Source organism: Prionailurus bengalensis, chromosome C2 (assembly GCF_016509475.1).
Source record: "Prionailurus bengalensis isolate Pbe53 chromosome C2, Fcat_Pben_1.1_paternal_pri, whole genome shotgun sequence".
NCBI lineage: Eukaryota > Metazoa > Chordata > Mammalia > Carnivora > Felidae > Prionailurus > Prionailurus bengalensis.
In genome coordinates this window covers 101,232,532-101,250,130 of record NC_057350.1, presented here as the reverse complement: position 1 = coordinate 101,250,130, position 17,599 = coordinate 101,232,532, and the positions used below count along the sequence as shown (strand labels likewise).

General features: G+C 32.9%; 1 protein-coding gene across 1 annotated transcript in view; it reads right to left on the bottom strand.

Annotated features, from left to right (window-relative positions):
• The window catches only part of SI (sucrase-isomaltase), a 101,686-nt gene that overhangs the window by 42,626 nt on the left and 41,461 nt on the right, over nt 1-17,599 (bottom strand). The window contains exons 20-27 of the mRNA XM_043594978.1: nt 14,752-14,876; nt 12,899-12,987; nt 9,915-9,964; nt 9,007-9,177; nt 6,605-6,760; nt 4,947-5,153; nt 2,881-3,035; nt 1,060-1,228 (exon numbers count right to left, since the gene is read on the bottom strand). Coding sequence (XP_043450913.1) covers nt 1,060-1,228; nt 2,881-3,035; nt 4,947-5,153; nt 6,605-6,760; nt 9,007-9,177; nt 9,915-9,964; nt 12,899-12,987; nt 14,752-14,876 — 1,122 coding nt within the window. The remainder of the gene's footprint in view (nt 1-1,059; nt 1,229-2,880; nt 3,036-4,946; nt 5,154-6,604; nt 6,761-9,006; nt 9,178-9,914; nt 9,965-12,898; nt 12,988-14,751; nt 14,877-17,599) is intronic.

Below are 17,599 nucleotides of genomic sequence, written 5' to 3'. Positions count from 1 at the left end.
TCTAAGAAATGATTACAAGATATCTAAGTTTATATAATATTATATGATAGTATTTTAAATGATAATATCTCGTTTATGTAATAGTGTATACAACATTTACTTTAATTTTTACCTAGGTCTTTCCTGAGTAAAAAATCTATACTCAGGGTTATAAAATGACTTATCAAAACTCACAAAACTTTTAAGTTGATGATCCCTATTCAAACTGACATCTTTGACCCATATGTATCCCACTAATTATTTAGCATGTGAAAGTAAATTCATATATTGAGAATCAAGATTATATTAACTTATAACAGCCTTCATAACTTAGGCATGAACTATTATGATACAAATAAAAATTGTTTGAGCACCTAACAATAAAAGTAGTTGCAATAGTATACACATTTATAATCTCATATTGAATACATCCTTTAGATTCACATCATATGTGAAAAATAGAAATGAGCTAGTATTTTTATTAAAATTGTTTTTATGATATGCTTAGAATAATTATAGTTAATATTAATTGTGCAATGCATGAAATATTCATGAAATGTATTCCATTAGTAAGACAAAACGTAGTAAAAAGTGACATGAGCATAAAAAAGCATTTTCTAAAGATGTAACTAGCAGTATGGCCGCCTAACATACACAACTATAGCTGGGTATCATTAAGGAAAAAGTTACCATTAAATCAATATCCAAGCAGTAAAAAAAAAATAAATAAATAAATTCTAGGAGAACCCTAGTCAGTTATTTCTAAAAGCTAGAGTAAAAGTAGACCTGGCAGGGGATTCTGAGTTTGAATATTCTTTCTATACAATTAAGAAGGTAAAGAATGGGGTCACAACCTCCCTTTTCACTGTAATCAATGATGGTATCTATCCAATCTTGTGCTTTCACCTGTACTTTATTGTGGCTTGTTTGTTTGTTTGTTTATTTTAAATCTCTATAGCAGGTCTAGAGATCTCCAGCCCCCTTGTTATTACTTTAATGCTGAGTCTAGGCCTACAGAGAAGTGGCTGTCCTAACCATGGTCTTAGTTGCTTCATGGAGTAGTCAAATACTGGTACCTACACCAGGGGGTTGGTCTCTTGTGAACATTCCCCAAGTATGCCAGTTCAGGTCTCTCTTAAATGCTCTGTGTTCCACTTCCCCAAAACCATATATGTATTCTGATGGCAGGCGAGTAGATATTTGAATAAACTGGTTATTAAAAGCAAATCCAGGCAGGTGAGAATCCCAACTGAAAAGAAAACAATTCAAATCCAATAAATATATCGAAAGTAGTATCAAAAATAATAATGGTAACTCTTACGTGATATGAAAACAAATATTTTTCTCTATATGCCTTATTGTACTCAAATACTGTACTCAAATATGAAAATAATTATCGCAATTCATTTATCTTTTGACTAGGTTAAAAAATATCTAACATAGGTTTCATTTTTTCAGCGTTATTAATAAAATAAACTATATGAAAAATATGATTATACATTTATCTTTAGATATAAATTCTTTTAAAATAAAATTAATATAAAGTTATAAATAATATATGACCCAGAAGTAATATATGTCCTAGAAACTGAAAGTCCTCTGTAAATTTTTGCTACATATAGAATAAAACGAAATCAAAATCAAAATAAACTATAAGGCGTGATGGGTATTTTAATTCCAAGCTCTCTGTAATTTCTCCAAAATACAAATACAAAATACAAATACGATACAAAATTTCATTTTGTATTTATAAAAATTATTGTTTAAAAAGAAATGTATCAAAGAGAATGTATCATCTTTCTAGTCATTTGTAAAAGCATACAGGTGGAAGAAAAGAGATAAAAGTTGGCAGGAAAAAGAAACATAAAAATTATAAAGAATTTGAGACATATTTAAATTTCTATATTAATGATTTTGGAAAAGTATTTACTAAAAATAATGTTTCCTAAATAAAAATAAATAATGCCATTGTACAAGAATTTTTTTACAAAATGACTTCACTTATCCTTTGAAACAAAAATATTATCATACCAACAGAATTTTTAAACAGTACAGAAATACTCTTCCTCATTATCTGTATCCAGCCTGACAATTCCTGACAACATCTTCTAAAAAATGACAGGCAAGCTAAAATACATAAACTGTCTTTTAGTATACTACGGTTTGTCTACAAACCTCTTATTTTTACTAAAGTAAAATATTTTTACATAAACTTGTTAATTCATATAATTATTCATTCATAAATAATTTATTCATAAAATATAGAGAGATGTATGTATCATAATTTCTTTTCATCAATACCTGGCAGAGATAGTATTAACTCCATCAGATTCCAGAACTAATAAACCTCAATTTCAATTAATTTCTAATTAAATATTTACAAAACACATTTCCACCTAACTTATTTTACAACATTCATACTTTTCAAGAGGAGCCTTGGTTTTGGTTTTCAACCTGATTAGTTGAATGAGTGTGATAATAATTAAATCAATCTTATGCAAAATGTAGATGAAATTTTCCAAATCTTAATGATAGTCCCACGAGTGTGATAATTATTTAGTTTTAAAATGTTAAAACAGGTGCCTGGGTGACTCAGTGGGTTATGCATCCAACTTTGACTTCAGCTCAGGTCATGATCTCATGGTTCACGAGTCTGAGCCCAGCATCAGGCTTCGTGCTGTCAGTGGGAGCCCGCTTCGGATCCTCTCTCTCCCTTTCTCTCTCTGCCCCTTCCCCAAATAAACATTAAAAAAATGTTTTTTAATATTGAAACAGGCCAAGTTACTTAATAGAACTGAAACTATTTTTTAATGTGATGATACTCTAGCACAGTGAAAATAATCTTACCCCCTCCATTCTACAATCAAAATATTCCTCATGTCAAATAATTCAATCACTTACATAACTCTTCCTGTGCTTCTCCTTCGAATCTGGATGCCAAAAGGATTTTCCTTGATTTCAACATCATAAAGTCTATTTTCATAAGTACTTGTTGGCATGGCCGGAATGTTTAAAGGTACTGGAACTTCATATCTCTTATTTTGGGGATCATAAATCTATTGCAGAGAAATAATGAAAATAAATGTTTTGCTCATATTGCTGAAATACCATGCAAATAATCATTATATGACTTAAATAATTGCTGAAACAAGATATTAGAATTCTTATTTATATAATTCTTAATTCTGCATCCATGGCCCATATATCTATACAGAAATCTACATACACACATATATATGTAATGGGATCAAATTATGAATTGCATTTTATCACTTTTTAATGTTTTATAATTCATTTTTCATACTATGAGAAATCTTCAAAAACAAATGTTTAGAGTTAAATATTTTCTTATATGGTTACACAAAATTATTTACCACTTCATGGTTAGACACAGAATTTGTTTCAATCTTTTTGGTCACATGTTTGATTGGACAATGAATGGTAATGGTAATTTGTTTACTCATGTCCTTATTTCCTCAGTAGATTTCTTAGAAGTTATAATGTTAGGTCAGACAGACTATACTAAAATTTGTAAGGTCTTTGATATCTGTTTTCCAGAATTAGTGTACTAATTAATATTCTAACCAAATGTGTACTCTAATATTATTTTATGTTAAAATAAAATAATTTATTTTTTATTTCATTCATTTATTTTTTTAAAGTTTGAAAGAAAAATAGAGAGCAAGCAGGGGTGGGGCAGAGAGAGAGGAAGACAGAATCCCAAGCAGGCTCCATGCTGTCAGTGCAGAGCCCAATATGGGGTTTGAAATCACAAACCAGGAGATCATGACCTGAGATGAAATCAAGAGTCTGAAACTTAACCAACTGAGCCACCCAGGTACTCTGAATTCATACTGTTTTAATTCTGCAAATTCTACATCATCTCCTCTTTTTTTGAGTTTTAACTATTGCCATTATTATGTTTATTTTTCCAGATGAACTTAAAGAAAATTAATTTTAAAAATAGTCTTAATTAGGATTTTTTGTTTATTTTTTAATGTATTTATTTAATCTCTCAATACTTTTTACATTTTTTTCTTATAAAGTCAATTTACTCCTATGATTTTTGATATATTCTTTGTGTTTTTTTTAATTGTTTTTCTCATTTGATTTTGCCATTGGGACTTGCCTTTATTTCAATTTCTAAATGGTGAATAACAGAATACACCAAAACATTTTTTGGAGATATTATTTTACATCTAGTCTTTTTGATTTTCTTGTCATTTTTAATAGTTTTCTTAATGGATTCCTGTGGAGCTCTTAGGCAAAAATTAATGAGAACAAACCGATAGTTGCCAGAGGGGAAGGGGTGGGGACATGGGCAAGTGGGTGAAGAGGAGTGGGAGATACAGGCTTCCAGTTACGGAATGAATACATCACAGGGATGAAAGGCGCAGCATAGGGAACATAGTCAACGGTACTGTAATAAAGTTCTATGGTGACAGACGGTAGCTATACTCATGGTGAACATAGCATAATGTATGCATTTGTCAAATCACTATCTTATACACCTCAAACAAATGTAACATTGTGTGTCAGCTGTACTTCAATTTAAAAAAAAACTGCTAAGTGTACCTGTTGAAAGACTTTTTTTTAAATGTCTTAGTGTACTGGTCAGAAAATTCAGGTCACTGTTTAAAAATAATGGAAATAGTAAATACCCCGTTTTGTTTCTTTTTTTCTGTTTTATTTATCCCAATGGGACTATCGTCATAATCTGATTCTAAGTAACATACGTATTTAGCAAGAATTTGAAATTTTTAAATCACCACTACTTATTTAATTATTCACAAATTTGCAAAAATAAGAAGCTGTATTGGAAAAGAAATTGTTTTTATAAAATCAAAACGTCTACAACTCAATTAATAGTCCTTAATATTACATTAAAAATGCAAGTATCTAATCTATTCAGAATATCTTGTCTTAAGAGATGAGTCTTGCATTGGGATAGTTTATATCAAACATACCTTAAATTGCAGCATATCATTTTTGTGATATTTCACTTCCACACGAAGTGTTGGGATGGGTTCAGAAGGTAGCTTTATTCGAGCACTTGCAGTATTCAGCTGGAGGTCAGCTGTTATACCCACTGATGAATATTGAGTTGTACTGACTAAATAAGGGTTGTGTTGTCTAGGAAAGTAACAGCTCGGTGCTTGGGATCTAAAGGTAGGCTAAAAACACAATACAGGTTAATTGCCAGAAATCATAAGCATTATGATATTAGACTCTTCAAAACAATAAGGTAGATATGTTTAATCACATGATGTATAATTTGTAAATTTTATTATTTAATGCTAAAATTAAATTGTAATCACAGCAGAAAATGTCTATTATGCGACCCAAATAAATACTATATACTAAATGATAAATAGAATAATTTATATTTTGACTCTAAAGATAGACCCAGTAGAGGAAAAGGATCAAATGTCATAGCTTTTCAACAGAAAATAAAATGATTCTGTGATCTTTGCAAAAATTAAGTATATTACTCATAAATTTTTATTCCATGCTTGTTCTCAATCTTCATAATGACTATTGTCTTTTGTGTGTAATATGGCTCTACAACAACCCTCAGAAAGGTCTGTTCTTAAAGGTTTTTTTTCTTTTACTTATAATGAAACTGTATCATTCCATATTTCATGACTGGTCCTTGTACAGGTCAATTACATACTGACCAGTATTTGAATAGGGACTGTGGCCAAAGATCAAAGCTACTACTGTTATATAGGGGTGGAAGCTAGGACCTAAGAAAAACAATGGTAAATTGTGGCATGATGGGCTAGTTACCTTACAATAGTCCATTCTCCCATCTTTCTTATTAATTATATTATTATACATCTGGGAGAAGCAACATGCCCATCTGCATCTCTATCTCTTTTGAGGAAATTGTATATGACCCCCCAGACCCTCTTAAAAGAAAAGGGAATAAGCTGATTAAAATAAGATATCCTTAGACCTCCCTCCTTTGGCCCTGGAATGCATACATGATGGCAGAAGATGTAATACAGTCTTGAGGATAAAAAAATAAACGATAAATATGAGACATTGATGACCTTGGGAGGCCAGTATATTAGGACTGGGACTCTTTTTTTGTAAAAGACAAATAAATCATGTCTTGTTTAACCAAATCATCATTCTGTTGAATGGATGACCAAAACAACTGGCTAGAAATTACCCCTAGTGGAACTGCTACAACCAACCCAATAATTTGAGAAGTTTTAATAACTTGAGACAATGCTTTTGAAAGCCTGTCTCCTACTGGCATAATATCTTAGTCAATTAAGCTGGTCAGCCACAGCCAACCCTTAAGAAGAGTTCAAGAAATAGAGTACTATTTTATTAAGTAAAATGGGCATACTTTATTAAGTAAAGCAAGGCACACTATCCAAAGTGCCTGGAAAGCAACTTACACATTCATTTAGTCTCGTATTTACTACAGTATGTCTTTAGAGAATTAAGATTAAAATAAATTGCCTATAAGAAGTCCTAATTTCAAATTCCAAATGCCTCTCTAGATGAATTTAGTTCATATGCTGTAGAATTAAGATTATAATACATAGTGTTTACATTGAGATGTTTATGTAAAAGCCACGTTATGAATCATAATTAAAATTCTTAGTACCGTTTCCCATAAACAGCCACGTTCTTCACACTTTTCTCTAGTTGCAATGTCTGCATCTGGATAACAAGTAAACCTTTCATTTTCTGAGAATTTTTGACTCCATTGAACGGTAAAGTTTCTTCCAAGGTTAAACTTGAGACTATAAATTAAGAGACTCTTTGAAGACAAAGAAACATTAAAGAATATTTGTGAGCACTGGACAATTTAAAAATACTTAACATTTATAAAATGTAGCAACCACAGCAATTCTTTAAATTAAATCATTCCTATTTTTAATAGAATCCTTAAGGAAAAGAAAAGGAGGAGAAAACATGTCGTGCTATTGAAAGGGCTAGAAAACTTAAAATAGGAACTATGAGGTAGAATACTAATGAAAAGCATTATTGCTAAATGAATTCAATTCTCAATTCTGCCATTTAATGCTTACGAGTCTTGGGGAAAATTGTCTATCCTGTATTATCCTCAATTTCCTCCCTTTTTAAAATGGGGATGATGGACCCTACTAAAGGGATTGCTATACAAACTGAATGGTAAATGTAATTTAAAGCATCTAATACAATTCCTGGGGATTACTAGGTATGAAATAAATGTTAGTTCCTTCAAGAAAGAAAAAGGGTGGGAAAAGTTAACCACTTAGGTTGATATGGAGGCTCCCAGAGTCAGAGGAGGGAAATATTTATTTCTTCAATTCTGTCTCTAATTTGAGTAACTGCTTACATATTTGATGGATGAGTTAGATGGGACATAAGACATGATGCCAAAAAGAAAAAAAAAGAGAATAATTACATACATACATATAATAATACATAATTGTTTCTATTGTTAGGATATTGCAAGTTATTTTTTTTAGTCTGTATACCTTGAGAATAATATTGGCAAAATTTATCCCAGACTTCCATCTGCATAGCTTACTTTATGATATCAACTTACCCTCATAACTCTACATGCATGAATGAAAATTCACATAAAGATCAATCTAAGTACAGCAGAATTAGGAAGGTGTATCTATTAAGTCCGTGCAAATCTTCCATAAGCATAAATATAGACACAGATATAAACTGAGATCGCAAAAAACAAATAAAATTATTAAAAAAAATTTTTAAGTTTATTTATGTTTGAGAGACAGAGCATGAGCAGGGGAGGGGCAGAGAGAGAGGGAGACACAGAATCAGAAGCAGGCTCCAGGATATAAGCTGTCAGCACAGAGTCCGACGGGGACTTGAACCCACAAACCGCGAGATCATGACCTGAGCCAAAGTCGGACGCTTAACCAATTGAGCCACTCAGGTACCCCCAAATAAAATGAGTTTTGATAATCTTTGTTAGAGTCTTAAAGTTCTCAATAGGCTTGTGTTATTTAATTTATATTAATTAATTTTTATGGTTTTAGGGATATATAAATTATAGTATATTTACTAAATAAAAATAATTAACAAGTACATATTTTTATGAAAATGGCCAAGTGAGAAACTCTGGGCCAGAGTAGGAAAAAAATTACTCTAAGAAAATGTTCTTTATCTCAAATAATTTAGAATTTATGCTGATATTACCAATAATTTAAGATTTATATGAATGGTGGAAAAACAAATACCAATAAAATCACTTTGATGTTTTAAGTTATTATGGCCTACATTTTAAATGCAGTACTTGACTACCTAAAGCAACATTATGATTCAAATACTACATTTTACAGATGAGGAAGCTGTGATAAAAAGGGATTAATTTGATATGCTTAAATGCAAAGATTACAGGGCTAGAATTTTAGCCCCATCCTATGACTCCCTTTCTCTGTCTAGAATACATCTTAAGATGTACATCCAATGTGGGGCTCGAACTTACAACTCCAAAATCAAGAGTCACATGCTCCACTGACTGAGCCAGGCTAGTGTCCCTCTAGTATATATCTTAAGACAGACAAAAATTACAACTGCACCTAAAGGGGAGAGTGTAAACAAAAATTCAATGAAAAAGCTACAAGATATATCAAGGACAGTGAGGATTCATGAAAGAAGAAGCATAGAGAGTGATTTATTGTAGATAAATCAATATCTTAAAGAGTATTAAACGCAAAGCTAAAACATTTAGAACCTTTACTGTATGCAACAGATTAGAAAGTTAGAGTTCAGGGTAGGAAAATGGCGTGAAAAAATATTATGAAGGTATACATAAGTAATATCCAAGATACAGTGAAATAAAGAGAAGTAGAGCAAAGAGTCCCTTTAATGTTGATATCTAAATATAAATTAGAATGATCTAAAATGGAATATTGGTAGCAAAAGGGAAAGAGAGAAAGTAATGCTGTGAAGAAAAAAAAAAATCACAAAACCAAGAGACTGAATGGTTAAGTTATGTTAAAGGTGAGAATATGTAACAGCTCAAATATTTTTAAACATTTAATTTACCTGGTTGGAGGCTGTATAAGTAAAATTGTAGTGAGCTTTCATTGGCTGATTATCTTCCACCACTGTGACTTGTATAACAGGATCTATCAACCCAAGGATTTTAATAGTCTCAAATGCTAATGTGTTTCCTTCCTGGTATGATGAATGTGTGCATATCATATCTAATTTGTTCTGAAAAGAAGTATATAATAGTGTAAATTAAGTAGAAGTTCACTGCATACAAACCTGAAATAACAAGTATACAAGTGTGAAACAGAAAAAGAACCAATCTTCTATCCCTCCATTCCCTTCAGTTCTCCACATCCACGTAGCATATATAAATACACTCATTAATAACTCTTTTCATTTTTTGTACACATGCCATAAAATTTATTTTCAGACATAACCTAAATTAGCCATGATGCAATTAATATATGTCTCTTCTCATTCTAGGTGTAATGTTGATGAAGAATAACAGTTTTGGCCACAAAGAATGTAAGAAGAAAACCAACATCTAAAACAGAATTGCTATTAAATATTCAAATTTTAGCTTTGTACATAGATTTTTCACCTTCACTCAAAATCCATGACAATTATTGCTGTGACTGGTATATTAAAACCTTTTCAAATATGTTGACATTATTTTTCTAGGTCATGTTGCTTAAACCAGACACAGAACTTTAAGATGTCTGAAGATTTCTTGTGCATCAATTTCATCATCACATTACATATAAATACTAAAATTTAAGGTAAAAATGTATTCATAGTTTAACAATTTAAATTTAAAAATTTAACAGTGTATTTCATTTATTTCTATTGAAATTTGGAGGTAAATGTAAACATCTTTTCAAAAAAAATTCCATGATAAAGGCCTAACCCAGACATTAACAAGATACATGTTTACCTGTGTATCCAAGGAAAATACTTACATTAGAAACTGAAAATGTATATAAAATGTATCTGCCATTTTGTATGGTATCTGAAATGGGAAAAAATAAAGATATCAGATCAAAATGTAATTCTCTATTGTTAAATTCTCTATTTTTACAGTATAACAATTAAGAAATTTGAAAAAAATATGGTTTATTAATGAAGCAAATTAAACAGATTATCTTTTCATATTAAGGTTTTTGATCACCTCTATACACAATAATCTTGGTAGTTTATTATCACAGTAAGTAAATGTAATGAATACATATGTGCCTCATTTAATTTTTCAGAGATGGCTAAGATATTTATGGAAATTAGGAGAAAGAAAAATTTACAGTAAAATGTACATAAAATAAATTCATTATTTTGAACGATACTTTATCTATTGCTAGTAAAATAAACCATGTAACATTCAGCTTATTATGGAAGACGTGGCACACCATAATTTTACTCTGTATCTTAAATTTTTTTCTTTATTTGAGGAAATAGTGAATCTGGAGACATGTTAAAGACTGAACTAAACTTTAATGAGGAAAATGGAACAAGACAATGATTTTATTTAAAAAAAATTTTTTTTTGTTTCATTTATTTTTGAGAGAGAGAGTGAGAGACAGCGAGAGAGAGCACAAGCAGGGGAAAGGCCAGGGGTGGGGGTGGCGGACATAGGATCCAAAAAGGGCTCCATGCTGACAGCAGTGAGCCTGATGTGGGGCTTGAAGTCACAAACCCTGAGATCGTGACCTGAGCCAGAGTTGGATGCTCAACCAACTGAGCCACCCAGGCACCCCAAGACAATGATTTTCTATACTATCTATATATGTGATAAACTTTTTATTAATATTTTTATTTAACAGAGAAACTGAACATTATGGCTAAAATAATTTGAAAGAAATAAAGTGAAAAAAGGTCAAAGGAATTCAAGAACATATAATATTTTTTCAATAACATTAATTTACCTAAAATTTATCATAGTTAATGAGATAAAAATCATAAACTGAAAGTCATTTCACGGTTTTCACGTTTATTTACGAGTTGATTATTTAGAAAATTCTGATTTTAACTTTTCGAAGCACATACCTATATAGATACCATATTAGATGACCAAATCACATATCCATATTTAACCATCTTCTTATATGAAAGTAAATTATCAACATACATTTTCATGAGTAGAAAGAAATATATTTGGGTATATTTATATAATTTGAGAAAAAAAGAATAGCCTTAAAACCAAGCTCCACATCTTACCAATACAGGTATGATCTCAACAACATTCTTTAATTGATGATCACAAATAATTTAGTTCAGCAGGAATCCAATCTCTTTTTTTTATATGTTTATTTATTTTTGAGACAGAGAGAGACAGAGCACAAGCAGGGGAGGGGCAGAGAGAGAGGGAGACACAGACTCCGAAGCAGGCTCCAGGCTTTGAGCTGTCAGCACAGAGCCCAACGCGGGGCTTGAACTCACAGACTGTTAGATCATGACCTGAGCTGAAGTCAGACGCTTAACCAACTGAGTCACCCAGGCGCCCCAGGAATTCAATCTTAAGTAACTTTTACGTAGTAAATGTTTGGAACCTATTATCATGACAGAGCTCACCCTAGTGTGCTTAGACCCTAAGGTATTTGAAACCGAGCAAGAAGGCTGGTGTGCTGAAGTAGAATGAGAAATAGAATGAGAAATAAAGAGCAGTAGGGGATAACTGTGTGTGTGTGTGTGTGTGTGTGAGCTTGTGTGTGTGCACACATGTGCAAAGGTACAGATCACCGTCAGTGGTCTAGGTCTTGGTAAAGTCTATGGTTCCTAACTGAATCATCTTTTAAAAGATGATTTTAAAATCTACCTGCTGTATTGTAAATAAAATGTACATGGAGTTTGAGAAGAACTATGGACATAGACCAGTTAGGGAGGTATTACAGTAATTAAAATGAAAGACAGTAATGATAGTGGTGGAACTGATGAGAGAACTAGGTCAAGGGAGAACCAAGAGAGATTCCTAGGTTGTGAGAGAAAATGGTCAACTGAAGTTTTTTGGCATCTCGTAGAGATGAAATTACCATCAACTGACAGGCAAGACTGTAGGTGGAGCAGATATATTGCAGTAATCTATGTGTTTATAGATAAGACTTAAAAATGAACATGAATTTTTTAATAGATTCCATATTTTCAAATTATAAGAGAGCACAACAATGCATAGACTATTTCTTGAAGTTAGAGATATTTGGATGTTTCACACACATACAAAGACATATGGGATATTTAATACATCTGAGAAGTAGTGGGCTAAAATAGGAGCTAAACTATAATTCTTTGTACACATATATATAAAACAAATACCTAAGAGCCTTCTATTAAAAGAAAAGATAATATGAAAGTTAACACATTTATTAGGGTAATTATAATTGACTAAACCGCTATTTTTACTATGGTGTAATTATATATTAGCAAAAAATGGCTCATTGTTTATTCATTTGGATTACTGAATTTTCAAGTTTGGGGCTCATGAAATAAAATTAAAGACAATAATTAAATTGTGAAACATTTATATGATAATATTCTTACCTTAAATAATTTAACATTAACTAACTAAACTTTTAAATGTTTGTTTTTTTACAGTAATAAAATTTTAGTTTTAACTATTACAACCATTTAAGAGAGTTGAAACTATGATACAATTTATATATCTGTGAATTTATTAACTATTTTAATTAAAATTAATAATCTAATAGAGAAAGATATCTACACTTGTCAAACAACTTGACAATGAACTAATAGACAAAACTAAATATTGTAATTTAATATTGATAATTTAAAGAACAATGTTAAATTTCAGAAAGTTAACCTCATAGACTAAAATAGATAAAAAAACAAGAATTAAAAATAAAGCTTGTGACATTTTTTAAACAGATGCATATATCAATAAAGGCAAATGTTCCCTCATCAGAATGAACATTTAAAAGCATATCACATTGAGACTTACTTTTAGTTTCACCATCATCCCAGAAAAAGTCTCCTTTTGCTGTGTTATCTTCATCTAATGCAACTATAAGTCCTAGAGGGTTCTTTCGGCTGTTAAGTAAGTTTGGGAGATTTGTTATTCAAAGTAAATTTATAATAGTGAAATATCCTATAAATAAGTCCATTTCAACCTAATGGATTTGTAGGAGTACTGCATTCATGTGAGAACATTGATATCAATAAAGTTTATGTCTATACTTGTTAATAATTTGTCCACAAGAAAATAATTTATAAATAAAAATAAATATAATAAATATAATATGGAATTGTTTGGAGGCTAAGTAGGACACAAGCAAAATTGAAACAGTATAATGATACTTCAAACAAGAAAAATTAAATACACTTTATGAATGCAGAATATATTTAACATGTATTTGCAACCCCTCAGTTAACTCTACCTTGCAATTTATCAGGGCTACATCTTATATACATGAAAATGAAAAGTGCAATATAAAAAATTTAATGCAGAGCGCCTGGGTGGCTCAGTCGGTTGAGTGTCAGGCTTCAGCTCAGGTCATGATCTCATGGTTCATGAGTTTGAGCCCAACGTCTGGCTCTGTGGTGACAGCTCAGAGCCTGGAGCCTGCTTCTGATTCTGTGTCTCCCTATCTCTCTGCTCCTCCCCTGTTCATGCTCTGTCTCTCTCTCTCAAAAATAAATAAACATTAAAAAATTAAAAAAAAATTAATGCTCAGTGTAGTATCTAATAACCTTAAAAATCAAGCTAATTCTATCCTGAGACATAATAAATAAAATTTTTTCCTTAGTTATATATTACTGTAGGTTTTTAAACCTAAAATAGTACCCCTGAGGCTATGCAGTCCAGGCAACTGCTCTGTATACAACATATTCCATCCTGCATACACTCACCAAAGCGTATGCTTCTCTTGTTCAATACAGCTCTAGAATATAACTAATTTGTTGGAGAACACATTCAAGAAACAGTTACAGTCTGAAAATAATCAATTGTAGAATGCCAAAATAATTACATTACTAGCACACATTCATTCACTCATATATGTGTTCCTTCAACAAATATTTAGCGAAAATAGGGAGCAGATTATGAGTCAGATGTTATTGGTTTGGGGACTAAAGCAGCGAAAAGTCAAGTCCCTGCCTTCATGGAGTTTACAGTCTAGGGGAGTGAACACACTACCTATACGACTCCAGATATTCTTAAGATTATGAAGAAAACACAGGAGGATAAGGAATAGAAAGTGACTATCTCTTGGGATGTTGCAGAATGTGAGGAAATATGTGGATTCAATATAACACCTTATGTGCCCTTTTGAGCCAGAATTTTCAAGTTTCTTTTTTTTTCTAAATATTTCTGTAATTTATTCTTAATGAACAACTTAGTTTCTGTCTTGTTCTTTCCTTACACAGAATTTTCCACCTCATTTATCAATTTAAATGTAAAACATTTTAGCAGAAAGAAAAATGTGTGTCATTTACATATGGAAAATCTAAGTATGTAACTGATTTTTTAACAATTATATAATTTACTTTAAGTTCTCACATTTTTATTAAGATAAGAACTTAACTTAATTATAGATATTCTATAGAGAATGTCAGCACATTTTTGGCACAAGAAATAAATTTATAATCTAATTATGTTCATTCTTTAAGTCAAGCAATTTGTAATAATGTATATAATTTGCATTTTTTTAATAAATGATGATTATATTTAAGAATTCCCTCTCTACATAAATATTCTGGTGAAAAAATGAAACATTAATCTTTGATACTTAATAAAATAGAAATATTAAAACTTGAATTATATTTCAGATTTAAGTTAACGATTTGTCACTTTACCTTGCATTTGTAGTTACAGCAGGTTGTTGAATGGGGATAACATAACCTCCTCTAAGATGTAATCCTATTTTGTCTCCTGGAAGGTACATATTAACACGTTGTTTTTTCCATGGCCTTTTTGCACCCTAATATTTAGAAGTTAGGAAGATTTTTTTAGTATTTGTAAAAATTTTAATCCCATTTCACAATAATTTGAATTTACACATTGAAATAATTTTTACTGTGAGCAATTCAGGTCATTTAAATGAATATTAATATGCTTACTTTGAACTTTGAAAAAAAATGTTTTTCAGTTTACTGAACAAAGCAGGATAAAAATAAATCTACTTTCCCCCCCAAAACAAAAACACAACTTAGAGAAATCCATTTCCCCTCTATGATAATTAGTACTCTTACTTAGCCCTATTTTTATTGTTTGTTCTTGTTTAAAAAGCTTTTAAAAATCATTGTTTCTATAAAAATAAAGAGTCTGGGGGCGCCTGGGTGGTGCAGTCGGTTAAGCGTCCGACTTCAGCCAGGTCGCGATCTCGCGGTCCGTGAGTTCGAGCCCCGCGTCAGGCTCTGGGCTGATGGCTCGGAGCCTGCAGCCTGTTTCCGATTCTGTGTCTCCCTCTCTCTCTGCCCCTCCCCCGTTCATGCTCTGTCTCTCTCTGTCCCAAAAATAAATAAAAACGTTGAAAAAAAAAATTAAAAAAAAAAAATAAAGAGTCTGCTTAGCAAAAGTAAGTGATCTACAAAATGATGCCTTTTAAAATAAATACTTCTTAAAGGTCTTAGTCAATTACAAAATTAGGTTGAATATGAATGCTACCATGTTGCCTTTTCTTTTTTTTTTAAATATATATATATAAATATATATATATAAATATATATATATTTAAAATAAATATATAAAATAGGAAAAGTATTAAAATGAATCCCCACTCCTTACTAAAATTACCCCTGACTTATTTCTGTAAACTAAAAATAAGTAAGACTCCAGGGGAAGATGGCAGAATAGGAGGACGCTGGGCTCACCTCATCCTGCTGACCACTTAGATTCCACCCACACCTGCCTAAATAACCCAGAAAACCACCAGAAGACTAGCAGAATGGACTCTCCAGAGCCAAGCGTAGACAAGAGGCCCATGGAAGAGGGTAGGAAGGCAGAGAGGCGGTGTGTGCTACACGGACTGGCGGGAGGGACTGGGTGGTGGAGGGGCACCCCGCCAGGCAAGGCAGAGCACCCGAAGTCTGGCTTGCAAAAGCCGAGGGGTGGGACTCCGTGAGTTCTGACAGCCAGTGGGACTTAACATCTAGAATGTTAAAAGTCAACAGCTCTGCTCTCGGAGACTGGGGAGGGTGAGACGATGCAGGGAGGGAGAGTTGTTGAGCCCCGGAAGACAAAGCTCAGCTTGGCATGGGAACAAAGGTGCTGGCAAGTGCCATCTCCCCCTCCCATCCCCCAGCCAAAATTCCAAAGGGAACCAGTTCCCGACACCAAACTTGCCTGCACTGTGCAAGCACCGAACTCTGTGCTTTTGTGGATCCATCCCTCCAACGGGTCTGCCTCCCTCCTGGTGCTGCAAGGCCCCTCCCACAGAGGACCCCCCACGGCAATTCAAGCTAAGCCTGCCCCTCCCCCCCCGTGCACCTTGCAGATCCACCCGGGCTAATATGCCAGATCCCATGCAAGCCTGGCAGTGTGCAAATAGCCCAGACAGGGGCCACACCACTCCACGGCGAGTCCTGCCCTTGGGAGAGGGGAAGGTAAGGTACACACCAGTCTGACTGGAGCCCCAGCGGGGGCTGGGGGCAGACATCAGGTCTGACTGCGGCCCTGCCCACAATACAAGTTACCCTGGACAGCACAGGGGAAGTGCCCTGCAGTTCCATGCCATCCCAGGGACTACCCAAATGACAAAACAGAAGAATTCTCCTCAAAAGAAACTCCAGAGAGTAGCGACAGCTAATGAATTGATAAAAAACAATTTAAGCAATATTAACAGGAAAAGAATTTAGAATAATAGTCATAAAATTAATTGCTGGGCTTGAAAAAACGCATAGAGGACAGCAGAGAATCTATTGCTACAGAGATCAAGAGACTAAGAAACAGTCATGATGAGCTAAAAATGCTATAAATGAGGTGCAAAATAAAATGGAGGTGGCCATAGCACGGACTGAAGAGGCAGAGGAGAGAATAGGTGAATTAGAAGATAAAATTATGGAAAAAAAGGAAGCTGAGAAAAAGAGAGATAAAAAAAAAATCCAGGAGTATGAGGGAAGAATTAGAGAACTAAGTTATGCAATCAAATGGAATAATATCCATATCATAGGAATTCCAGAAGAAGAAGAGAGAGAAAGGGGCTGAAGGTGTACTTGAACAAATCATAGCTGAGAACTTCCCTGATCTGGGGAAGGAAAAAGGCACTGAAATCCAAGAGGCACAGAGAACTCCCTTCAGACGTAACATGAATTGATCTGCATGACATGTTGTAGTGAAACTGGCAAAATAAAGGATAAAGAAAAAATTCTGAAAGCAGCTAGAGATAAACATGCTATAACTTACAAGGGTAGACCCATAAGAGTAGTGGCAGACCTACCTACTGAAATTTGGCAGGCGAGAAAGGAATGGCAGGAAATCTTCAGTGAGATGAATAGAAAAAAATAGACAGCCAAAAATTCTTTATCTAGCAAGTCTGTCATTCAGAATAGAAGAGAGATAAAGGATTCCCCAAACAAAAAATGAAGGAATTCATCACCACTAAACCAGTCCTACAAGAGATCCTAAGGGGGATTCTGCGAGTGAAATGTTGCAAGGACCACAAAGGACCAGTGACAGCACTACAAGCATGAAACCTACAGATAT